Raw genomic sequence first — 25,499 nt, 5'->3', positions numbered from 1 at the left:
TTGGCCAGGATACCGGGGAGAACTCCCCTGCTCTTCTTCGAAATAGTGGCATAGGATCTTTTTCGTCCAACTGCGAGGGCAGATGGGTGTTAAGTCCGTGAATGATTTAGACACGGACTAGCAGGAGTGAAAACAAACAGATGTTTACTGGTGGAAGTCCATAACGAATCTAAACAACAGAGGCTCTCTAGCGCCTTTTATACAGGGGTGGTCACTGCCGGTACTGCAGTCTGAGACCAGTTATCCTCTTAAAGGTACATACACAACAATGGGGGCCTCGGTTTAACGTCTTTAACACCTTTCAGAGTGCAGCACTCCCTCAGTACTGGCACGGGGAGTGTCAGCCTGGAATATGGGGCTCAAATCACTGGAGTGGGGCTTGAAACCACAACTTTCTGATTTAAAGAGGTGAGAGTGCTACTAACTGAGCCACAGGGGATCTTTTATGTCCACCTTTTATGATAGAGGAGAGGGGGGGGGGGGGGGGCCTCGGTTTAACGTCTCAACCCAAAGATGGCCCCTCTGACCATGCAGCACTCCCTCAATATTGAACAATGATGTGGTACCCACGTGGTTGAGAATAATTGGCCAGGACACCGGGGAGAACTCCCCTGCTCTTCAAAATAGTGGCATGAGATCTTTTTCATCCAGCTGAGAGGGCAGATGGGGGCCTCGATTTAACGTCTCGTCCGAAAGAAAGCACCTTTGACAATGCAGCACTCCCTCGGTACTGCACTGGGAGCATCCGCCTAGATTATGTTCGAGTCTCTGGAGTGGGGACTCAAAACCACAACCTTATATCGAAACATGTAAGATTGTGAGGGGGCTTGATCGGGTGGGTGCGGTGAGGATGTTTCCACTGATGGGTGAGATTAGAGGTAGGGGGCATAATCTTAGAATAAGGGGCTGCCCTTTCAAAACTGGGATGAGGAGAAACTTCTTCACTCAGAGGGTAGTAAATCTATGGAATTTGCTACCCCAGATAGCTGTGGAAGCTGCAACATTAAATACATTTAAAATGGAGATAGACATTTTCCTAGCAGATAAGGGAATTAGGGGTTACGGGGAGAGGGCAGGGAAGTGGACGTGAGTCTAGATTCAGATCAGCCATGATCCTATTGAATGGCGGAGCAGGCCCGAGGGGCCGTATGGCCTACTCCTGCTCCTACTTCTTATGTTCTTATGACTCTGAAGTGATGGTGCTACCCACTGCGCCACAATGGACACTAGAGGTAAGTTGACTGCGGCTATCTCAGGAGCAACGATGGATGTGGGTATAGTGGGCATTCAAGTCAACATTTCACTAAAGGAGGGGAGAAAGTTGTAAATCAATAAAAAAAAAAAGTGCAACAAATCATAATGGGTCACTATATTGAGCAACTGAGTGACATTTGTGGTGCTTTAAGTAATTTGGACTAGTAATTAAACTGAAGGCGATTTTAAAGGACATGTATCCCCAGTCACTTGGGTCCATGTGCAAAGATGTTCTGGCTCCTATGACTAAGCCCACGTGGGTACCAAGGTAAGGTTCAATATTTCCTGCTGAATACCATTGGCCAATCAGCAGCCGCTTAGGAGGCGGGCGGAGACGAAGGGCCTTTTGATTGGCAGCAGGAGCGCCCAATCATACTGGACTCGGACGGGAGCGCGGCCAGCCCAATGGGCGACCGGCGTCTCCCTCGATTGGCGTGGCCGTGGACCAATGGCCGTGCAGCGAGCGGGTGAAGGGCCGCCGGGACTGACCAATGGGTGACCGGCGTTGCCCTCGATTGGCGTAGTTGTGGGCCAATGGCCGTGCAGCGGGTGGGTGACGGGGCCGCCGGGACCGACCAATGGGCGGCCGGCGTTGCCCTCGATTGGCGTGGCCGTGGGCCAATGGCCGTGCAGCGGGCGGGACTGACCAATGGGCGTGGAGAGGGGGGCCGGCGGGCCGGCCAATGAAAAGGAGGCGGGGCGGTATAAAAAGTGGACGAAGATGAACGGCCCTTCTTTCACAAGATGGCCGAATGCATGGAGGTAGGTGCGGGTGTGAGAGGAGACGGGAGGAGAGAAACGCCGCTGGCTGGCTGGCTTACCGAATAAAAGTGCAGCAAAGGCGGGCCCGGTCCACACCAAGTCAGGCGGGTTTCAGAGTTGGGTGCTGCGGCAGAGGAGGAGGCGGCCATGGCGGTGGGAGGGGCGGCCAGGCGGTGGATTGTCCGAGGCGGGACGGCGTGCGGACAAAATGGCGGCGGCGGCGTGCGAGCGAGCGAGTGCGGCCCTTAGTTACCGGCGCCTGGAGCCTGTGGGGGTGGGTGGTGAACAGCCAGCATTGTCACTCAGTAATGACTACAACGGGTCGCACTCTTGAGGCAGAAGGTTGTGGGTTCGAGTCCGCCGCCCCCCCCCCCCCCCGAAAAAAAATGCCCGCTCCAGAGAAATGCCCCCCCCCCCCCGTGCCCTGCTGAGGGGGCGCAGCATTGTCGGAGGTGCCGTTTTTGCATTAAAAGCCGCTATTGGAATAAAAAGAAGAGTTCTGTCCCCGGGTTGCTGTTTGTGGGATCTTGCTGTGCGCAGTTGGGCATCCCCCCCCGTATCGCCGCAGTGTTGCCTACATGTCGTCAGGTGTGGAGCGTTTTAGGGGTATTTTAAGGTGGTGCGCTGTGGCTCAGTGGGTCGCGCTCTCGTCTCTGGGTCAGAAGGTTGTGGGTTTCGAGTCTCTTTTCTCCCCCCACACTCCAGAGACACTTGAGCGCGCACAAGAAATAAAAAGCCCACTCCAGAGACTTAAAACGCAAAATTCTCCAGTGCCCTGCCGAGGGAGCACAGCACTGTCGGAGGTGCCGTCTTTCGGTTAAAACTGAGGCGCCCCCACCCACCTCACTCCCGTCTACTCTTTCAGGTGGGTGGATGTAAATGATCCCGGGGGCCCGCTATTGGAAGAAGAGTTCTTCTCTTGGGGGGGCAATATTTATCCCTTGACCCGCGTCAGTTTATCACATTGCTGTTTGTGGGATCTTGCTGTGTGCAGTTTGGCATTTCCTGTATCACAGCAGTGTTGACTACACGTTGCTGGCTGTAAAGTATTTTGGGACATCCGAGGTGGTGAAAGGTGCTATATAAATGCAATTTAGTCAGTGGGTTGCGTTCTCGTTTGGGTCAGAAGGTCGTTGGCTCAAGTCCCACCCCAGAGACACGAGCACAAAAAGCCAGGCTGACACTCCCAGTCGAGCGCTGCACTGTTCGAGGGGCCGTCTTTCGGATGAGACATTAAACTGAGGCCCCAGTCTGCGTGCTCTCTCTCAGGTGGATGTAAAAGAAGCAGCGGCTCCTGGTGTCCTGGGACCCCTCTCTATCCCTCAATCCAGATGAGCTGGTCATTATCACGTTGCTGTTTGTGGGATTTGCTGTGCGCAAATTGGCTGCCGCATTAACTACATTACAACAGCGACTACACTTCCAAAAAGTATGTCTTTGGCTGTAAGGTCGTGAAAGTTGAAAGTTTCTAAGTCTTTTTGTAATACAAGCTCCATCCCCACTCCGGTGTGGGGCTTGGCGGGAGTGGGAATGAGGTGACCTCCGGCATTAAAAAAAACTTGCATTTCTGTAGCGTCTTTCACCACCTCAGGACGTCTCAAAGAACTTTACAGCCAATTAAGTACTTTTGAAATGTAGGAAACGCAGCCACCAATTGGCACAAAGCAAGCTCCCACAAACAGCAATGTGATGATGGCTAGATAATCTGATGTTGATTGAGGGATAAATATTGGCCCCAGGACACTGCGAGGGAGGGGGAATGCCCCTGCTCTTCTTTGAGTGCAGTGCTCCCTCAGTACTACACTGGGAGTGTCAGCCTGGATTTTTTGTGCTCAAGTCTCTGAAGTGGGGACTTGAACCCACAACCCTCTGACCTGGAGGCGAGAGTTCTACCCACTGAGCCATGGCATGTGAGGCTCGAAGCGAGAGTCCGGGCCCCAGGGGAGGAGTGAGCTGGGCAGCCTCTACCCCCCTGAAAATGATCCCAAGAGCTCTGACCACACAAACACACACACCCTCCCCCCCCCCCCCCCCCCCCAACCCCCAGACATTTATTGTAAAAAGGATGTGAAGGCTTTAGAGCGGGTGCAGAAAAGATTTACAAGAATGGTTCCTAGGATGAAGGACTTCAGTTGGGGTTGCTCTCCTTAGAGCAGAGAAGGTTGAGAGGAGATTTGATAGAGGTGCTCAATATCATGAGGGGTCCAGACAGTAGATAAAGAGAAACTTCCCATTGGTGGAAGGGTCGAGAACCAGAGGACACAGATTTAAGGTGATTGCAGAAGAACCAAAGGCGACAGGAGGAAAAACTTACGCAGCGAGTGGTTCGGATCTGGAATGCACTGCCTGAGAGGGTGGTGGAGGCGGATTCAATCGTGGCTTTCAAAGGGAGTTGGATAAGTACCTGAAGGAAAAAAAATTGAAGGGCGACAGAGTGGGACTAGCTGAAGTGCTCTTGCAGGGAGCTGGCATAGGCTGAATGGCCTCCTGTGCTGTAACCATTCTGTGATACCAGAATTGCGAGGTTATACCTATCGGGAAAGGATGAACAGGCTGGGTCTCTTTTCTCTTGAAAAGAAAACGCTGAGGGGTGATGTAATAGAGGTCTTTAAAATTATGAAAGGTTTTGATAGGGTGGATACAGAGAGAGTGTTTCCACTTGGGAATAGAAAACTAGAGGCCATCAATATAAGATAGTCACCAAGAAATCCAATAGGGAATTCAGAAGAAACCTCTTTACCCAGAGAGTGGTGAGAATGGAACTCGCTACCACAGGGAGTGGTTGAGGCGAAGAGCACAGATGCATTTAAGGGGAGGTTAGATAAGCATGAAGGAGAAGGGAATAGAGGGTTCTGCTGATAGATGAGGAATGACTGGAGGAGGCTCACTCAAGTGGAACATGGACTGGCTGGGCAGAACAGCCTGTTTCTGTGCTGTATATCCTATGTAATAGTGCATAAATAATTCTCCCCCTCCACCACACATCTGATAGTCAGACTTTTCTATAAATATTAACACTTTGAATCATTCACATTTTTTGTTCTTGTTCTACCTACATTCTTAATCAGTCCCGTTCTCTCTTGAGTTTGGTCAGCTTCAAGGGAGGTAAGGAAAGGGGGCAACCCTTTGTTTCGCCACATGAGGGCCTGTCTTTGCTCGAAATCTCCCTCCACTTACTTGGGAGCCAAGATGATCTTGATTGACAGATCTGTGATCTGAAGTTTTTATTCAGCTGCTTTATTTAAAAGAAGAAAAAAAATTTGTGGGTGGGAGAGAATAGTAGTCCAGGTTATCTTTGAAAACTTAGCTCCGGATGATGCAACTGAAGTCTGTAATGTTTGGTTGTAGAGTTGGGGCTCTTTAAATCTTTTTTTAAAGTGGGATTTTTTTTTGGAGTGAGTCATCAGGTATTGTGAGTCATCAGGTATTGTATCAGGTGACATTTAACTCCTCCCCCCTATGTTCAGAATTGTGCCAAGATGTGGCTAAAAGTCACATCTGAGGTTTGCATGATTAGTTTAAAGGCAAGTATTGAGAATTTCTCACGAGGTTTACGAAGTGACTCATTGCTGTACTCCAAATTTGCATTGCATTAATCAGCGGTAGGTATAGGTTGCTGTTTGTGCTGTGCAGATTTATTGTAGGCTCCAGTTTGGTGTCTGTTGGTGCCGAAACCCTTTTAAGGTGGTCGATGAGGAACGCGCAGGTTAATTTTAGTTCTCTGGGTTAGGGGTATCTTTGGCCCCAGCAACTCCCAGCTCCAGTTTGGATCTTTAGGGCTATGCTGCGCTGGAATGCTAGCTCATTATACTACTGTCTGGGTTAAAAGGGAAGTATTTCTAAGAGGCGGGGGACAGTGTGTATTTTTTTACATCATCTGTCCTCCACCTCTCAAACCTCAGCTCATCCAAATGCCCAGTTTCAGTCGTCCATCGTCCTGTCCTCGCTGACTTGCATCTGCTCCTGGCCCCCCCAACTCTTCAAACGTTCTCATCCTCGCTGCTCCCTGTGCCTGTAACCTCCTCCAGGCCTACAAACCACCCTTAAAATCGCCGTTTCTTGCCCTCTGACCTCTTGTGCGTCCCTCCTTTCCCCCCACGGTTGCCGGCCGTACTTCAGCCACTTAGGCCCCATGTTCTTGAATTTCCTCCAAAAACCAGTCTGCCTCCTTAAAGATCCTCTGCCCACTTCTTTGACACGCCTAATATGTCCTTCCTTGGCTCCCATTATGCTTCTGTGAAGGTGCTATATAAATGCTGGTAGTTGTATTAAAGCCTGGCGTTGCAAGTCGGCAAGAGTTCAGATTGCCTGCTCACTTGATTTAATTTTATTATTTTAATGGCTAGTCAACCCTTTGAGATCTGTGCTCACCTACTGTGGTTGAAACCAATCAATAAATGTTTTTGTTTTTTGAGTACAGGTTACTTATTGGGTAGTGAGAAGGATACCAAAGCCAACGTGATGGCCATGTGACTCAGGTTTTTGATTTGTGGTGGGGGAAAGAGGTGTGTTCTGATTACGGTAACTTGGGTGTTCAGACAGGAAAGGGCAATGTTTTCCTTTAACTAAATCTGTCTAGTTGATATGGCCCTCATTGTGTCAAAACAATCATGGCCTGAATTTACACTTGTTGTTTATTTGCCTGAGGTGATAAAGTACTGCTCCATTCTGTGTTAGTTTGGAGATGTAAAGTTTCTTTCCGATCCTTCCACTGGAGGTTATGGTAAATCTTTGTTCGGTCCGACCTATAACCGTGTTTCTAATTTGACTTCCAGGTGTCTTCACTCCCTAGTGTTTCGGATGGCAGTGCGCCAGCTAAGGCTGGCGCCGAGGACATGACTTCCAAGGATTATTACTTCGACTCCTACGCGCACTTTGGAATTCACGAGGTGAGTAGCGGGAATTGGGAAGGGATGGGATTAACTTTTTCAGGCTGGCTTCATAAATAGAGATATTGAGTACAAAAGTAGAGAAGTTATGCTGAATCTTATAAAGCGCTGGTTAGGCCACAACTGGAGTATTGCGTCCAGTTCTGGTCACCACACTTTAGGAATGATGTGAAGGCCCTTGAGAGGGTGCAGAGAAGATTTACCAGAATGGTTCCGGGGATGGGGGATCTTAGCTACAAGGACAGGTTGGAGAAGCTGGATTTGTTTTCATTAGAGCAAAGGAGGTTATGGGGTGATTTGATAGAGGTGTACAAGATTATAACGGGTTTGGATCGGCTAGACGGGGAAAGGCTGTTCCCACTAGTTGATGGTACAAGGACTAGGGGACACAGATTTAAGGTTTTGGGCAAGAGATACGGGGGGGGGGGGTGTGAGGGAAAACTTTTATGCAGCGAGTGGTGAGGACCTGGAACTCGCTGCCGACGGAAGTGGTGGAAGCGGAGACACTCAATGTTTTCTAGGAGAGACTGGATAGGCACTTGAGGGAAATAAACTTGCGGGGCTACGGGGATAGAGCGGGGGAATGGGACTGACTGGATTGCTCGACAGAGAGCTGGCACAACTCGATGGGCCGAATGGCCTCCTGTGTGTTATGACCATAAGGAAGTTTCATTTCTGGACTTTGTTTTCCACCAAAGTGAGTCGTTTCTAAGCCCGATGCTTGTTAATAGCGTAGCGCATAGCAGAGCCAACTTGTTGCACTGTCGACTGGTAGGACTTTGGTTCCTGGTTGCGGTTTTCTTGTGGTGAGTTCTTTGTACTTGCCCAAAGGAGGGAAAATCTGGAGTCGCCTCAGTTCAGCATTAGAGGCTGACGGCAGCAAACCAGCTTGTGTTCAGCCTAGAAATGTGGCTTTCTGAACCCAAATCTCTAAACAAGCCTTTTTGTGGCTTTTTTTTTTTTTTAACGCTTTCCTCTTCTCCTGCCACAGGAAATGCTGAAGGATGAGGTTCGTACTTTGACCTACAGAAACTCCATGTACCACAATAAACACCTCTTCAAGGACAAGATAGTCCTCGATGTGGGAAGCGGGACGGGCATCCTTTGTATGTTTGCAGCCAAGGCCGGTGCCAAGAAAGTTATTGGGGTAAGGGTTGCACCTCGTCTATCGTGAGCGGGTCTCGGTTGATGGCACACTCGGCCTCTGGGCTTTGGATGTGCTGTTAAACCAAGGCTCTGTCTGTTCAGAAGGATCCCGCGCCACTGTTCGCAGAAGAGCAGAGTTGTCCTGGTGTCCAAACTGGCATTTTTCCCTTGCCAGGAATACAGGAAACTTTTTTTTTTTTATCCGGCACCGACAGGACCGGCGTGGTGCCGGTTGATCAAAAAGTCCGGATTACAGAGAGGTATAGTTACCAAGGTACGAGAGCCCCGTACACGGCCACAGATCCAGGCGTCCCTGTTGCATGGCAACAGGTGCAGGAACCCCAGTTACACGGCCACAGATCCAGGAACTCCAGTTACACGGCCACTAATATGAAGTAAAACTTATCCGAATCTACTCCTGAATTTTGCCGGTTGAGATTTCCGGTTATTTAGGTGCCGGTAGAAAGAGAATTTCTGGTAGTTAACTTTTATTTCATTGCTGTTTGTGAGACATTGTGCTGCACTTTCCAACGCAAGTAGTTTCACTACAAAAAGTAATTTGTTGTATGTGGAACGCTATGGATCATTTGAAACACGATGCTATATTAATGCAATTTCTTCATTTATGTAGTTAATCTTGTTAAATTAAAGGATCAGGAGCAATGTTCCCTCTAAATTGTCTTTGTTCTGCGCAGCCTGTTTATTTCAAAGTGCAGTCCCTTTAAATTTCTGTGCATGCGCGGTATTTCAGATGGGAAAGCTTGTGAGCGGCCTGTGCGGTATCTTGCAGATTACTGTACGGCCTCGCGCGCAGCTTAGAGGGAACATTGGTCAGGATTGCTGTATGCCAGATGCCTTGCTAAGGAAGCCCCAGTGGCACGGAGATATATGTTGCATGTAACAGTTGGCTGACCTCAACTAGGACACTACGACCGTCCCTGGGCTAGGGAGAGAAAAGTCTGTCTGGGGGGTGGTGCTCAGTCTTTGTTGGCACGGTGTTTGGTCATGGTGACCCAGCAGTCCAACCCTGAGCCTCGCCTGATTACACATCTGCCCTTCCCAACAAGAATATCGAGTTAGTGGTGAGGGATGGGAGTTTTAGTTGCTTTTTCTTGCCTTCTCCTTCCTTGAATGATAAAGATGTTAAAATGCAAGTTTTTTTAAAATATAAACTGACCACTTTTTGCTTTTTTTTTGCAGTTTAAAGGAAAACTTTTAATGTTTGAAAGTAAACATTCATGATGTGTGTGTAGTGCGGATGTGAGCTAATTTTCTTTATTTTAAACAGATCGAGTGCTCCAATATCTCAGAATATGCTGAGAAGATCATTAAAGCAAACAACCTAGACCACGGTGAGGATCCGCAGTATTGTCTTGTGTTTCGCGCCCTGTATATGTTACACAGCCTTTACAGGCAAATAAATGACTGTGGTCTTTTTTTTTGTTCTTTCTCCGAAAATGCCGACTTTTTTTTGCAAGCAGCCTGCTACTTGGCCAAGAGCGATCGGGTACTAGAATCCGGGTACTAGAACTAGTGTGCTGGTTCACTATTCAGCTGTGGGATGCGTCGTGCCTGAGAATATCCTTTTTCTCAGATGGTGCGGGCTGTCGGCAGGGCTCACTTGATAAGTGTCACTGGGGCGGGGCGGGTTTCCCTCCTCGCTGCTGCCCTACCTGAGCTAAGCAGACGATGGAACAAATTACTATTGAAGATGCACTGCTCATGTCTGCGTGCTTTACAAGAAAAGGGCTAGATACCAAGCAGCAAGTGTAGGGGTTTACATTGGGGGGGGACTGAAGATGCAGTTAGTGAAGGTTTTTCTAAGGAGGAATAGCAAAATGAGGAGTAGGCTCGGAGGAGAATTACAGGAGGTACGATTGGAGGGAAGGGGCCAGGTGATGAGCCAGAGGAATCGAGGGGGGCGGGGGGGAATTCTAATAGCATGGGATTGAAAACTAGGATGAAGAGGTTGAAATTGATCGCCTGGGGCACCGGGAGTTAAAATGGGTGATGTGTATGCAAGACAATGCAGGCTGTAGCCTAAACGGGCCGGTCTTGATCTGTATACTATAGCACCTCGCCAAGTGAAACAGCTGCCTAGTAAGCCCTCGGCTTTTTAGTACGTTGTAGGTTTGGAAGGGGCTGGTGCTGTTGGTGACAGATCCTCAGTCAGAACACCCAAGTTCCAGCTGTTGCTATCGGCACCTTGAGATCTGCTAATTAATGGGAGCATGAAAATAGGCTTTATCTGTGACCCCGAGGGCTGTGAAAACAAGCTCGGACATACCCCCCACCCCCCAACTATTGCTGTTGTAGAGCCCTGTGACTGGCACGTGCATGGTCTCACTCCCTGGCTTCAATGCAATGGAGCTTATTTTACAAAAACAGTTGGTAATTTATTGATAGTGGAACTGGAACTAGCCCAAGTCTACGCTAGATATCTGACCTTGCATTTCGTGTGTCAGCCATCCTGGTGGTGGCTCTTTAATTTCCACCTCTCTCTGGTGATCCAAGCCCAACTATCTTTCCAAAGTGGAATTCCTTGTGGCTAAACCTAGATTACGGGGGGTGGGGTGCAGGTAAATGAGCTGCTGATTTGTCCTCGCCTGATGTCTGTACTATTTTTTAGTGGGGGTTTCTAGACCGTTATCTGTAATGGAAATCTTAGCAGTAAGGCCTATTGTAGTTGCTTGTCGGTTGAGATTTGCCAACTCAACACTGACTGGGATTTATTTTTTCATGGGATGTGGCTGTCGCTGGCAAGGCCAGCATTTATTGCCCATCCCTAATTGCCCTTGAGAAGGTGGTGGTGGTGGTGAGCCTCCTTCTAGTTGAACCGCTGCAGTCCGTGTGGTGAAGTTGGGGAGGGAGTTCCAGGATTTTGACCCAGCGACGATATATTTCCAGGTCAGGATGTTGTGACTTGCAGGTGGTGGTGTTCCCATGCGCATGCTGCCTCTTGCCCTAGGTGGAAGAGGTCGCAGGTTTGGGTGGTGCTGCCGCAGAAGCCTTGGCAAGTTGTGCTGCAGGGCATCTTGTAGATGGTACACACTGCAGCTGCGGTGCGCTGGTGGTGGAGGGAGTGAATGTTTAAGGTGGTGGATGGGGTGCCAATCAAGCGAGCTGCTTTGTCCTGGATGCTGTGGAGCCTCTTGAGTGTTGGAGTTGCACTCACCCAGGCAAGTGGAGACCCTCCTTTATGGAGTTTCTCTGCCCTTTCACTGTCATGATCTTTAGAGTCGCTGGGTTTGATTTTTAAACTTGTGTAACACAAAGCGTCTAATTGGGTGTGGGTTTTTTTCTATGCTGTGTCCACCTGCTACATAAATCTCCACTCTATTGGCCAGATAAAGCCACGAAATGTAATTTGATGGATTTGGGGAGTTCTGTTTTAGCTGCTTGTGGATGTACTGAGTGCTCCTCGTTCCTGTTGCAGTTATCACTATAATTAAGGGCAAGGTGGAGGAGGTGGAGCTGCCCGTGGAGAAAGTGGACATAATCATCAGCGAGTGGATGGGCTACTGTCTCTTCTACGAGTCGATGCTGAACACGGTCATCTACGCAAGGGACAAGTGGATGGTATGTGTCGAGAGCAAATTGGTTGCAAGATTGTGTGAATGCTGATGGCTTAGTACAGTCTGCTTGACCATTCACACAGTGATCCAGCAAAGCCCGCGTGTCAGTCGCAACGGGATTTCACCCCGTTTCCTCCCTGTCAGCTGCATATGAAATAATGATTATACTCCAATCTGTTTTAATGCTTCTTGGAGCCTGGTTTCATTAGTAACTTTTTTTGCCAAATAGCGCCCCCCCCCCCCCCCCCCCCCCAGCTGGAGGTTTGGGATCGGCAAGAGCGTGGCTTCCACCGGCGCTCTGCAGCTTCTCGTACATTGTTTGTACGGGAGGCCAGACCGCAGACATCGGCAGGCATGCTCGGCAGTGCAAGGTGTCGCGGCAGAACTCAATCCATTCCTCGTCTGCTGACCTTGTGCGCACTGTCCGTCTGCTGTCACTGGTGGCAATCGGGGGTGCGGAGGCAAAGTTGAAGTGCCCCAGTTGCCACCCTGGATGAAATAGTAACTGCTGACGCCAAGTTCGGAGTGTCTTGTATGCCAGTAAAAAAAAAAAAAAGAAGCTGTGTGCATCTGCCCTTGTATGAAGTAAAAATTATATCCCCTGTGCTGTATTTGAATTAAGAGTGGATTGCAGCTTTATCCCTTTCCTTTGGTCCAAGGACTGTTCCTTATTTGTGATGCTACTTTGGGAATTTCTTTACATTACTGTACTAGTGCAAGTTAGTGTGTGTGTGTGTGTGTGTGTGTGGTGTTCCTGTCTCGTCTGTTGAGGCAGTGTGTGTTCTGAGTTGTGTGCAGTTTTGGTCGCCTTATCTGAGGAAGGATATTCTTGCCATGGAAGGCGTGCAGCGAAGATTCACCAGACTGATACCTGGGATGGCAGGAATGACGTATGAGGAGAGATTGGGTCGATTGGGCTTCTACTCACTGGAGTTTAGAAGAATGAGAGGGGATCTCATTGAAACTTATAAAATTCTAACAGGACTAGACAGACTAGATGCAGGAAGGATGTTCCCGATGACGGGGGAGTCCAGAACCAGGGGTCACAGTCTAAGGATAAGGGGTAAGCCATTTAGGACAGAGATGAGGAGGAATTTCTTCACCCAGAGAGTGGTAAACCTGTGGAATTCTCTACCACAGAAGGCAGTAGAGGCCAATTCAATAAATATATTCAAGAAGGAGTTAGATATATTTCTTGAGGCTAAAGGGATCAAGGGATATGGGGAGAAAGCAGGGACCGGGTACTGAATTTGGATGATCAGCCATGAAGTTGTTGTTGAACACATGGGAGTACGATATTGTTGCTATCACGGAGACATGGTTGAGGGAGGGTCAGGACTGGCAGCTCAATATTCCGGGGTATAGAATCTTCAGGCGAGACAGAGGGGGTTGTAAAAGGGGAGGGGGTGTTGCAATATTAATTAAGGAGTCAATTACTGCTGTAAGGAGGAATGATATATTAGCGGGTTCCTCTAATGAGGCCATATGGGTAGAACTTAAAAACAAAAAGGGGGCAAGCACTTTGCTGGGAGTGTACTATAGGCCCCCAAACAGTCAGGGGGAGATAGAGGAACAGATATGTAGGCAAATCTCAGAAAAGTGTGAAAATAATAGGGTAATAATAGTGGGGGATTTCAACTTCCCCAATATAAATTGGGATAGTCAGAGTGTGAAAGGCTTAGAGGGTGCAGAATTCTTAGTGCATCCAGGAGAGCTTTTTGAGCCAACATGTAGAAAGTCCTACAAGAGAGGGGGCGGTACTGGACCTAATTCCGGGGAATGTAGCCGGGCAAGTGGTGGAAGTGTCAGTAGGAGAGCATTTTGGCGACAGTGACCATAATTCGGTGAGATTTAAGGTGGTCATGGAAAAAGACAAAGACGGCCCGGAAATAAGGGTTCTGAATTGGGGGAGGGCCGATTTTAATATGATAAGGCAGGATCTGGCCAAAGTGGACTGGGAGCAGCTACTTATAGGAAAATCCACATCAAAACATTGGGAGACTTTCAGAAGGGAAATAGAGAGAGTACAACGCCAACATGTTCCTGTAAAGGTCAAGGGTGGGACCAACAAGCAAAGGGAACCTTGGATGACAAGGGATATACAAAAATGCATTAGAAATAAAAGGGGGGCTTTTGGCAGTTACAAAAGACTAAAGACGGAAGAAGCCCTAGAGGAGTATAAAAAGTGCAGGGGCATACTTAAAAAAGAAATTAGGAGGGCGAGGAGGGGCCATGAAATAACACTGGCGAGCAAAATAAAGGAAAATCCTAAGATGTTTTATAAGTATATTAAGGGCAAGAGGATAACCAGGGAAAGGGTAGGGCCCATTAGGGACCAAAGTGGCAATCTGTGTGTAGAGCCAGATGATGTAGGCGGGGTTTTAAATGAATTTTTTGCATCTGTGTTCACTATGGAGAAAGACGATGCAGACATAGAAATCGGGCAAGGGGACTGTGACATACTTTAACATATTAGCATCGAGAGGGAGGAGGTGCTAGCGGTTTTAGCAGGCCAAAAAGTGGATAAATCCCCAGGCCCGGACGAGATGTATCCCAGGCTGCTGTGGGATGCAAAGGAGGAGATTGCAGGGGCTCTGACACAAATTTTCAGAACCTCTCTGGCCACAGGGGATGTACCAGAGGACTGGAGAACAGCTAACGTAGTACCATTATTCAAGAAGGGTAGCAGGGATAAACCAGGGAATTACAGGCCAGTGAGCCTAACATCTGTGGTAGGAAAATTATTGGAAAAGATTCTGAGGGACAAAATTAGTCTCCACTTGGAGAGGCAAGGATTAATCGGGGATAGTCAGCATGGCTTTGTCAAGGGTAAATCATGTCTGACAAATCTGATTGAATTTTTCGAGGGGGTGACTAGGGGGGTGGATGAGGGAAATGCTGTGGATGTGGTTTACATGGACTTCAGTAAAGCTTTTGACAAAGTCCCGCATAGGAGACTGGTCAAGAAGGTAAGAGCCCATGGGATCCAGGGTGCCTTGGCGCGTTGGATCCTAAACTGGCTGAGTGGCAGGAGGCAGAGGGTGATGGTCGAAGGTTGCTTTTGTGACTGGAAGCCTGTGTCCAGTGGTGTACTGCAGGGATCGGTGCTGGGTCCCTTGTTGTTTGTGATCTACATAAATGACTTGGATGAGAATGTAAAAGGTATGATCAGTAAGTTCGCAAATGACACGAAAATTGGTGGGGTGGTAAATTGCGAGGAGGAAAGCCTCAGGCTACAGGACGATATAAACGGGTTGGTCAGATGGGTGGAAAAGTGGCAAATGGAATTTAACCCTGAAAAGTGCGAGGTGATGCATTTTGGACGGACAAATAAGGTAAGGGAATACACAATGAGTGGTAGGACCCTAGGAAGTACAGAGGGTCAGAGGGACCTTGGTGTACATGTACATAGATCCCTGAAGGCAGCGGAACAGGTAGATAAGGTGGTTAAAAAGGCATATGGGATACTTGCCTTCATTAGCCGAGGCATGGAATATAAGAGCAGGGAGGTTATGATGGAGCTGTACAAAACGCTGGTGAGGCCACAGCTGGAGTACTGTGTGCAGTTCTGGTCGCCTCTATAGGAAGGATGTGATTGCTTTGGAGAGGGTGCAGAGAAGATTCACCAGGATGTTACCTGGGATGGAGCGCCTCAGCTATGAAGAGAGGCTGGTCAGGCTGGGGTTTTCCTTGGAGCAAAGAAGGCTGAGGGGGGACCTGATTGAGGTGTACAAAATGATGAGGGGCATAGATAGGGTAGATAAAGAGGAACTTTTCCCCTTAGTAGGGGGGTCAATAACAAGGGGACATAGATTCAGGGTAAGGGGCAGGAGATTTAGAGGGGATTTGAGGAGGAACTTTTTCACCCAGAGGGTGGTTGGAATGTGGAACTCAATGCCTGAAAGGGTGGTAGAGGCAGGAACCCTCACAACATTCAAGAAGCATTTGGATGAGCACTTGAAATGCCATTGCATACAAGGCTATGGACCAAATGCTGGAAAATGGGATTAGACTGGACAGGGATGGATGGGCGGCGCGGACACGATGGGCCGAAGGGCCTCTTTCTGTGCTGTAAAACTCTATGACTCTATGATCTCATTAAATGGCAGGAGCAGGCTCGGGCTGAATGGCCTACTCCTGCTCCTATCTTCTATGTTTCTGAGTTTACTGGTAGTCACTCCAGTTATACGCACTCGGGTCAAGGCTGTGACTTTGATTAAATGTCCTTTTGTGTAACAAGTGCAGTAGAGTGTGTCTCCTCGTCAGCAGTTCGGTAGCGGGGGCGAGGTTGGGGTATTACTGCGCGTTGCTATACATTTATTTTTCTGATCTGTGTCCCTTTTTTTCAGCATACAGGAGGCCTGATTTTCCCAGACCGGGCTGCTCTGTACGTCACAGCCATTGAAGACCGACAGTACAAGGACTACAAGATCCATTGTAAGTTTGCATGGAAACTAAAACTTGCATTTATATAGTGCCTTGCTCGACCCCAGGGTGTCTCCAAAGTGCTTTACAGCCAACCAGAGTACTTGTGAAGTGTACTCGCTGTTGTAATGTAGGAAACACGGCTGCCAATCTTTGCGCACAGCAATGAGACAATGACCAGGTCTAATTAAATGGTACAACAGGCTGGAGGGGCTGAACGGCATTGGACTGTAATTTGCGGTCGCTGGCGAGGCGAAGGCGCGCGCCGCTGACTTCTAAAAGCGGCCCACAAAGATTTTGTGGTCTCTGGCAAAACCTTGAGGTTTCTCGACATGTAATTGATTGTAGTGTTGTGAATGGGGAATTCCGAGAGCGATGAAGCAGAGACGTCATCAAGCTGTCCCTAAGCAGTCAATCTCTGGCAGCAAACCAGGAAATAAAAAGCAGCTTCTTTATTTTTTTTAAAAAGTTAGTGAAATAAAGATTGAGACTTTCACGTGGAGATAAGGTAGAAGTTAAACTATCATACTATCATGAACAGATGTTTTTTTTTTTTTTTTAAATTTATTGTAATTTTTATGGAGAAATTTGACATTCCACACACACAAATTTCAGGGCTAGAACGGTTGTTTAGCAGTCAATACGCTATTAAAACCCTGATTACACCTATTGCAACAAGGCTCAAGGTTTAATGGGGTATTTAACCGTGATATCAGTGCGGAAAAGTTCCACGTTTTCATTGGTTCCAATGGTTTCACGAATTGCCGGCTATATGTGGGGGGTCCACAGTGCAGCCTGTGTCGGAGCAATGACTGACCCCCAACTTCAGGATTCTCGCGTTTAGATGCGTATGCGCTAAATCCTGATGTTGAGGTCAGTTTCAGAGGGGTTATGATGGCGAATGCTGACAGTTCACCGTCATTACCCACCGCAAAATTCGGGCTTATATGATTTTTGTGTATAATGCAGCGATCTCCCTTGAGTGGAGGTTTGATACTGGAACTGACGAGTGCCAATCAGTTTGCATCAGCTCTGCTGAAAATGATTTTATTTTGGGACTATTGCACAGGCGTCAGCCGCGGCATTTCTGGCCATTGTTGTTCGGCTTGTGCAAGTTATTTGTTGTCCTTTGCCCAGCCTCTGGTTATCTGTGTCTTCCAGCTGGATAGCAGCCAGGAGCTGCATTCCTGCTTGACTTTTCTTTCCATGCCCAGGGCCATCTGTTGTGCCCCACTACTCTCCTGGCTGAGATCCGCTTACTCAGTGCACGGCGGGGATCTGCACACTGAGCCAAGGGGAGTGCCTGGGGGATTAGTCCAGAACTGCGTGGTTTTATTAAGTTTTGTGGGGGGTATCTACGATGGTAGAATTTTACAGCTAACGGTAACTTGTCTGCAAGTTCGTAACCGGCCTCTTTACCTTTGTCGACAGGGTGGGAGAATGTCTACGGTTTCGATATGTCCTGTATAAAGGATGTGGCCATCAAGGAACCACTGGTGGATGTAGTGGACCCCAAGCAGCTGGTGACCAATGCCTGTCTCATCAAGGTTAGTGTGTGATTTTATTACATTCAGAGCTTCCTCTCGGGGAGGGAGAATGGGCACCATAAAACTTCAAACCGCAGCTCTACTATGCAAGGATGAATAATTGGAAGGGTTGGGTTGTGGGGCTGCTTTTGTGTAAACTCCTTCCAGCAATCCAAAGGACGCTGAGAGTTTGGCTGCAGGGGACCTAAAGACAAAGGTGGGGTAAGAGGTGTGTGTGTGTGCGTAGTTTAAAAAATGTATCCTATGCAACTGAATTGTGTGTTCCTTCAGGAAGTGGACATTTACACGGTGAAAGTGGGCGACCTGTCGTTCACGTCGCCTTTCTGCCTGCAAGTCACACGCAACGACTACATCCACGCACTGGTGGCGTACTTCAACATTGAGTTCACCCGGTGCCACAAGAGGACGGGCTTCTCCACAGGTACAGTCTTTGGGTGGTGGGGGGGGGGTGTCTTGTCATTCCATGGCGGGTGACGAGCAGGTTGGAACTCCGATTGTGCTTGGAACGATGCTGGACAAACTGACCTTCCATCGAACGCTGTCCGCCTCCGATTTAAAATTCTCGCCCTTGCCTTTGTATCCCTTGACCTTCCTAGCTCTCTGCCTTTCTTCAATCCTCCGAGGTCTCTGCGCTCCTCCGATTCTGGCCTCTTGCGCGTCCCTGATTTCCTTCACCTCCACCATTGGCGGCCGTGCTGTCATCTGCCTCGGCCCAAAGTTCTGGAATTCCCTCCCTAAACCCCTCTGCCCTTCCACCTCTCCTCCTTGTCTGCGACCTACTGCGAATCATTCAGCACAAAAGAAGGCCATATTTTTCCCTTTCGAGTATTTATCCAATTCCCTTTTGAAAGTTGCTGTTTAATCTGCTTCTGCTGCCCTTTCCGGTCGTGCATTCCATATCGCAACTTTTTTTTTTGCCAATTGCCCTCAATCAGAATCCTCTGGTCCCTGGCCCTCGCCAGTGGAAAGTGTTTCTCCCTAACTACTCTTAACAAAACCACTCATCATGTTGAGCATCTCCATTGAATAAGAACATAAGAAGCAGGAGTAGGCCATACGGCCCCGCTCCGCCATTCAATAGGATCATGGCTGATCCGAATCTAGACTCGGGTCCACTTCCCTGCCCTTTCCCCGTAACCCCTAATTCCCTTATCTGCTAGGAATGTGATTGTGAAACTTCAAGCACAGTTGGGCCGGTGTAATTGGCCTCCCTTGAGCCAGGGATCAATCGGTGTCCGCTGCTGCTAATGAATGCCACCCTGCTGGGGAGTGGATGTTGAGTGAGGATATGGTGGGGATCCGCTACAGTCTGCCCTCTCCTGTGGATGAGTAGCTTACTCCGTGCTCTCTGTTTGAGCTTGTAATGAAGATTAACTGCTTAGATAAATTTGTGAAGGGCTGCCGGTGACCATGCGGCTGTGTCCCAGCAAGAGTTGGCACTTGAAGGGAGTGAGGTGATGTCTTGTTGCTGTCTAACACTGATTTGCATCGTCCTCATCTAGTGTACGCTTGAGGCTTGGATGCTGAAGAAACAATTAGTTTGGTGGGGGGGTGGGGGAAGGTCTTTGCAGTTGTTGCCTCCTCCTGTTCTCTGGGTGTACGCTCCAGCTACAGAGCCCTCGTGCAGCACTGCTTGCTTGTGTGCTGCATAACTACCTGCTGTGCGGTGCAATGTCTGTGAGTGGCGTTACTGACGATTTGATTGTGGTGTGGCCAAGTAAACTCGGTCTCCTTCCTCTCTCTGTGTGCGTGATCCTTACGCCTATGGCGTAACTCGTCTCCTGTTCTTTAATTGCAGCCCCTGACGCCCCTTACACTCACTGGAAGCAGACCGTTTTCTACATGCAGGACTACTTGACAGTCAAGCGAGGCGAGGAGATCTTCGGAACAGTTAGCATGAAACCCAACGCCAAGAACAATGTAAGTTTGGACACTACAAGTGCGTGCATGTAGCAACGTTAGTGGCTAAGATTACAGACTCACCGCGCTTGGAGTACCATGATCAGTTCTGGTCTCCATATTATAAAAAGGATATAGAGACACTGGAGAAGGTGTGCTGAGGAGGAGACCAGAACTGAGCATTTGCTCCAGAGAGGGGTCTAAAACAGGGGAGCGCTGTTGGCCTGGAGCCCCTCCTGTTAATCTGCCTGGAGAGTGGCGTTGGCAGCTGCCTGGGAAGCGGGTTCCTTAGTCACAGTAAGCATGCAGCCAGCAGGTGGTGGTGAATTCTGTACTCGACCGGAACATAAGAAATGGGAGTAGGCCATACGCCTCATCATCGAGCCTTCAGTAACAACATGGCTGAACTTCAGAGCAACTCCACTTTCCTGCCCTATTCCCCATATCAATGTTCCCGTTAAATGTTTTCGGGTGTGCGGACCATTCAAAATACTGCGCACGTGTGGGTTTCCCCATTGGGGAGCTGGCTGCGCGAGAGGCTGAGAAGCTGCGCAGCCGCACTTCTTAAAGGGAACATTGCCTCCTATCCCTTGGTACCAAAGAATCTTATCGATCTCAGCCTTGAATCTACTCAACGACTGAGCCTCCACAGCCCTCTGGGCTAGAGAATTCCAAAGATTCACCACCCTCTGAGTGAAGACATTCTAAGACTGTGACCCCTAGCTCTCGACTCTGCAGCCAGGGGAAAACAGCCTCTCCACCGCTACCTTGTCAAGCCCTCTTTATATTATTTAAAAAAAAAAAAAAAAACGTTTCAATGAGATAAAACAATGGATTAAAACTTGACTTTTTTTTCCCCTCCCTCCAGCGGGACCTCGATTTTACCGTCGACATTGAATTCAAGGGGCAGCTGTGCGAGATGTCCAGCTCCATCGACTACAAGATGCGCTAGATCCACCTCCACCCCCCTCCCTCCAGCCGCGCGCACCGTCCACACTGCTCCATTCACAGGCTCGAGTGCGACCACTGTAGTGTCCTATATGTAGATAACCTTCTCGTTTTTCCAGATTTGGCTGTGCGACTGACTGCTCCCCTCTCTTCGATCGGTTAAGAGTCCGTTAGCATGGCATATGGGCCGGGAGGAGGAGGAGTGGGGGGGGGGGGGGGGGCATCTAGAGTAATTCTAGTTCTAGCAGTTGCCACTTGTGCTATTATGGAACCATTCTCAAGCTGCTCTATTGTGATTTTTGTTTTCTTTTTAAAACACATTTTAATGCAAATCCCTGATTCTGAGCTAGATCTACCTTGGCAGGCAGGGGTTAAGGTCTGGGTCAAGTATATTGGGGGGGTTTTTTTTTTAAAGAAAAAAAATGGTACTTTAGATATCTGCTAGTTCCCTAATTTGGCAAATCATTCTTCAGTCAGCAAAGCGATTCTGGCCTAACTTTACAAGTGCGTCTTACTTCTGTTTTTTTAATGTAATAACTTATTTTGGGACCTTGTTTCTGACTGGAGAACTCCTTTGTTGTCTCCAAAGTGGAGTGCATCGCGATGTGAGGTAGAGCAAAAACAAAAGTGTTCAAACTGCTGTTACTATAGAAAGCGTCTGCCTTCAGAGATGGGGATGTGGAGTCCAAGGGTTGACCGCAAGATCCCAAACACTCCTCCGACAAATGCGATTGGGTCGAGGAAACTGTTTTTGGGTGTTGGCAGGTGGAGAGATTTTTTTTTTTTACCGAGCTTGTTCACGCTGTGGGAATCCCATCATTTCTATTGTGCCCATTCTCCAGCTCGGCCGAAACCGCACGAGCACAGATTTCCTGGTTCCTCGCTATTCTGTGGGATTGCTGGGCTCAAAACCCCAGCATCGGGGTAAAAAGGGGGGCGGTTGAGTCGTAGTTCTGTGTTTAGGCGTACACTACAGCTGGTGGTGGTCACTCCAGTACAGGCAGTCTAAATAACCAGATTGTGGCTTCTGGTAGCATCTTGTGTTTTTGTTTTTAAATTCGACTCGCTGCAAGGAGGTTGTCTTTGGCTGGGTCAGCATGGCATTTGAAGCTAGACATTTGTCTCTCTCTCTCTGGTCCTGCTGTGATTTGTTCTTTCCATCTCCCTCAATGAGTTCAACTTGACTTTAATTTGCCTTTTTTTGTCCTGCAATTAAATGATTTTTCTGCAGCAGTTTATCCATCCATTAACTTGGTGCCATTTTGAAATCTCTCTCCTTCAGTTGCACAGAACTCTAGGTTCAGTGTTTAACTTTTGTTTCTCAAGCAATTGCCAAGTAACCTTCCAGTGGGAGGCGCTCGGTGACTTGAGTTTGCTGCTTCACCTCTACGTAGCTGCTGCCAGTTTATCCTCTGCACAAGCCTCTGTGTAAGTGCACAAGCCTCTAAGTGCATGTAGAGTCTCCAGGTCCGGACGCCTGTGTCGAAGGTTTGTGACGGCCTGCTTGTCTTGCACATTGCAAGAGTCCATGTTACTGTGAAACTTGGCTGAGCCAAGCCATCAACGCTCCGTAAACCTGCCGGTCCGGTCGAACAACTCAAAGACACTCGGGAATTGGGAATTTGCTGCACGGTAAGACATTTGGGGGGAGTTGTTCTGAAACTTGGGAGCAGGAGGGAATTCTGAACCTGCTGTGAGCAGGGAGGCTGTGCGTAAACATTACCGATATTGGTGCCGTTTGTGCCTCGTATGCGATTGCCACTATCCGAATGGACTTGGTTTTTAAAAACCTTGAACAGAAGTGGTTGTGTTCCCGTGAGTGAAATAATCGTAGGGCTGTAACTATCCCCAGGCCATCTCGCTTTCTCCCTCCCCCCTAACCCAACACCTACTTCTGTTTTGGCAGGTCATGGTTGCACCAGGTGAAGAATTTAATAAACATTGCAAGGCTGCAGAGTGGTATAACTCTGGCATAGGTTGCAGCCCTGGTGGAACAGTCATCGTTTCATAAACACTATCTTAAAACGGTTCTTGTTTGAGCAGAATCCGATCTGCTTAGCGACACACCATTCAGGTTGAGAAAGGAGCTTTGACTTCCAGTTCTTGCGGCACATCAGACAGTTTTGGGCTCAAAACACTGTTTTCTTTCCCTCCCTCCGATTGACCTGTACTGCAAGTTCCATGAGCGCCACCCTTCGTGGTGGATGTCATTTCTGACGCTAGATATCCCTTGTCCGGATACGTATTTTAAAGCTCTCTCAAACATGTTGTACCTTCCTGATGGGATGGTTTGAGAGTCTGGCCAGGGAGCATTGATGGGCTATGCAGCTGATGAGCATCACTAACTGAGCTGTGTTTTGCTCGAGCATGTCTGTTCTCCAGCAAGGGTCACTCTTGAGAGCCCTAGCTGATTGATTTTTTTCTCTTTTCAACCCCTTCCAACCTCAAGTGCTGTAGCTAATTGTAACGCCCCCACCAAGGTTTCATCTAATTTCTTTTGGCGCCGCACGGCCCCTTTAAGGCCGCCACCCCTCGCTGTCTTTACTGAGTTCTGCATAGGTGTGGCTCAGTACTGCGCCAGTTGGTGCACAGAGCAATTTACCCACTGAAGCATTGCCAGTTCCAAAACAATTTTCCCATCACGTTTTATATATTGGGTAAAGGTTAGCGCGTGGCACCGTAATGTATCACTGCAGTGTGGAGATGCCTGTGGCCCAGTGTGTAGTGCTGGGGGAAGGGGGCTGGTTGGTTGGAGCTGGGTGACTGCATTCTTTAGACCTGTTTGGTGAGGCTTGCTCATCAGGTCTGAAAATGAAACTAGAAACAAGACTCTCTTGGAATCTGAGTGCTGCCTCGCTATGCCAGCTTTTTTTTTTTAACGTGTGGAGATGGTGTTTCGGTTATGTACAATACAATATCCAAGGGCTGTGACCAAGTTTTGATTCGACTGCCAAACGAGAAGTACTGTTCCGAGACTCTTGTGTGTTTTAACTTTTCCTACGTGTGCTTTTACTCAGTTTTTAAGGTGTGCCTCCACGCTAGTTGAATGTACAATCGGGAGTGGGTCGGCCTGCAGCAATTGCTGGTAACATTTGCTTACTAGTTGCAATTTCATCTCCGCTGTTCCTGAGCCAAGACTGGCGATGCCTGGCGGGCTGTTGCGATCGCGCTCGTGCCCACGATTCCTTCCGAGGCCAGGATCCAGCCTGTTGCCTGGCTGGTGTTTGGAAGCCGGGTCGTTTGCCCTTTAGCTTCTTGGAGTTGAACCTGTGATCTGAGGAAGGTGCTGTGCTGTGCCGCCCCACTATGCTTAGATTTTCATGTTCGGGATAGGGAGGAGAAAGAAGCTCCACTTTCTGTTTTCTCCCTTTAGTTTTAAAGGGGTAGTTGTATTTCTGAAGCTTTGTTACAGCCCTGACTTGTACCTAAAATTGATCTTTTTACAGAGTGTTAGTGTGTGTTGGGACTGCCATGTTGGTCTTTTAATCCCCAAGTACTGACTGGCGAACATTGTGGCTGTGTAGTAAATTATGTTTTTGTTTTTTTTATATATGGTGACATTCATTGAGAATAAAAGTTTGACGTTACTCCCATTTGTGCAAGTCTTTTTTTCAACTCTCCAGTCACTTTGATGGGATAACCATTTAGAGGGAAGTAGCAATGGGTTTCCCCTCTTGTGATAAAAGACTCGGATTTCTCCAGTGCCGTTCACAGCCTCAGTACGTCCCAAAGCGTTTTACAGCCAATGAAGTACTTTTTGAAGTGTAGTCAGTTGTGATGTAGGAAACAGGGCAGCCAGTTTGCGCACAGCAAGCTCCCACAAACAGCAATGTGATAACCAAGTGATGTTTGAGGGAAGAACTCCCCTGCTCTTCGCAATAGTGACGTGGGATCTTTTACCTCCACCCAAGAGAGCAGACAGGACCTCGGTGGTAAGACGGCACCCCAGACAGTGCAGCATTCCCTCCGCATTGCACTGGGAGCGTCTGCCTAGATTTTGTGCTCCAGTCTCTGGAGTGGGACTTGAACCCACAACCTTCTGATTCAAAGGTGGGAGTGCTGCCCACTGAGCCATGGCTGACACACAGCACGCCACACGTGTGAGATAAATACAGGAACCTGGACCAAATAGACCTTGCTTTTAACATCTTGTCCAAAAGACAGGACTTCTGACTGTATGGCATTGGAGTGTCAGCCTGGCTTTTGTACTCCAGTCTTCTGGAGTGGGACTTGAACCCATGACCTTCTCAGTCAAAGTGAGAGTGCTGCTGACTGAGCCACACAAGGTGAGCTGGCTTGCTTTAACTCTTGCACTGAGAGAGACCAGGCTGCTGTTGGCTCAGTCATTAGTGACAGTCCATTGTCTACATGCCAGCTAATAAGAGCACCAGTGCAGCAATGGGGACAGTGGCTCTTGCTTCAACAAGAATTATATGTCAGTTTTATAACCTTTCCCAAATAACGGCAATCTGAGGATGTACAAGCTTCCAGTACTCAACAGTAAACTGCAGGAGTTCGCCTGCTTTTCATATGCCAAGCAAGGTCTAGACCAGTGAACCCCTACCTCAGACAGTAACACTAGCTGAGGCCGCATGTAACCCCCACCCTCACCTCAAGGAGTCCTGTCAAGTGGCATCTCATTGGCCTGGACTTTTAGAAAGGGTTGTTCTGTTGCCTCATTGGTGGATTAATCCTAAATTTAGAACACCTAAAACCTGTTGGTATCAGCAACTGAGTCAGCAGGTTGTGGGTTCAAGTCCCACTCCGGAGCCTCGAGCACAAAAATCTGGGCTGACACTCCAGTGCTGAGGGTGCACTGCCAGGAGCCATCTTTCAGATGAGACATTAAACCGAGGACCTGTCCTGAATTGTCGCCAGTGTCCTGGCCAATACTTATCCCTCAATATCACTAAACAGATTATCCAGTCATTATCACATTGCTGTTTGCGGGAGCTTGCTGTGCACAAATTGGCTGTTGCGTTTCTTATATTACAACACTTCATTGTGGCTGTATAGCGCTTTGGGATGTCCTGAGGTTGTCAAATGCAAGTCTT

At 48.4% G+C, this 25,499-nt stretch overlaps 1 protein-coding gene across 1 annotated transcript; it reads left to right on the top strand.

Annotated features, from left to right (window-relative positions):
* The first annotated feature begins 1,933 nt into the window (after positions 1-1,933).
* prmt1 (protein arginine methyltransferase 1) lies at positions 1,934-24,032 on the top strand. Its single transcript, XM_085969863.1, has 10 exons — positions 1,934-2,016; positions 6,792-6,905; positions 7,897-8,052; positions 9,340-9,403; positions 11,488-11,630; positions 15,976-16,063; positions 17,483-17,598; positions 17,869-18,019; positions 19,397-19,518; positions 20,366-24,032. The coding sequence occupies exons 1-10, from the start codon at positions 1,999-2,001 to the stop codon at positions 20,447-20,449; spliced, it is 1,056 nt and encodes a 351-aa protein (XP_085825989.1). The 5' UTR covers positions 1,934-1,998; the 3' UTR covers positions 20,450-24,032.
* The last annotated feature ends 1,467 nt before the right edge of the window (positions 24,033-25,499 follow it).

Source organism: Somniosus microcephalus, chromosome 28, assembly GCF_052327205.1.
Source record: "Somniosus microcephalus isolate GS21.2 chromosome 28, FLI_Smic_1.0, whole genome shotgun sequence".
Taxonomy (NCBI): domain Eukaryota; kingdom Metazoa; phylum Chordata; class Chondrichthyes; order Squaliformes; family Somniosidae; genus Somniosus; species Somniosus microcephalus.
Note: the sequence above shows the minus strand (reverse complement) of the source record. Positions and strands in the feature narration are given on the sequence as shown.

Excerpts from the sequence above, each read along its gene's own strand:
- prmt1 (XM_085969863.1), top strand. Across the intron at positions 9,404-11,487 it reads AGCAAACAACCTAGACCACG|TTATCACTATAATTAAGGGC; the intron begins GTGAGGATCCGC and ends TTCCTGTTGCAG. Across the intron at positions 19,519-20,365 it reads AACCCAACGCCAAGAACAAT|CGGGACCTCGATTTTACCGT; the intron begins GTAAGTTTGGAC and ends CCCTCCCTCCAG.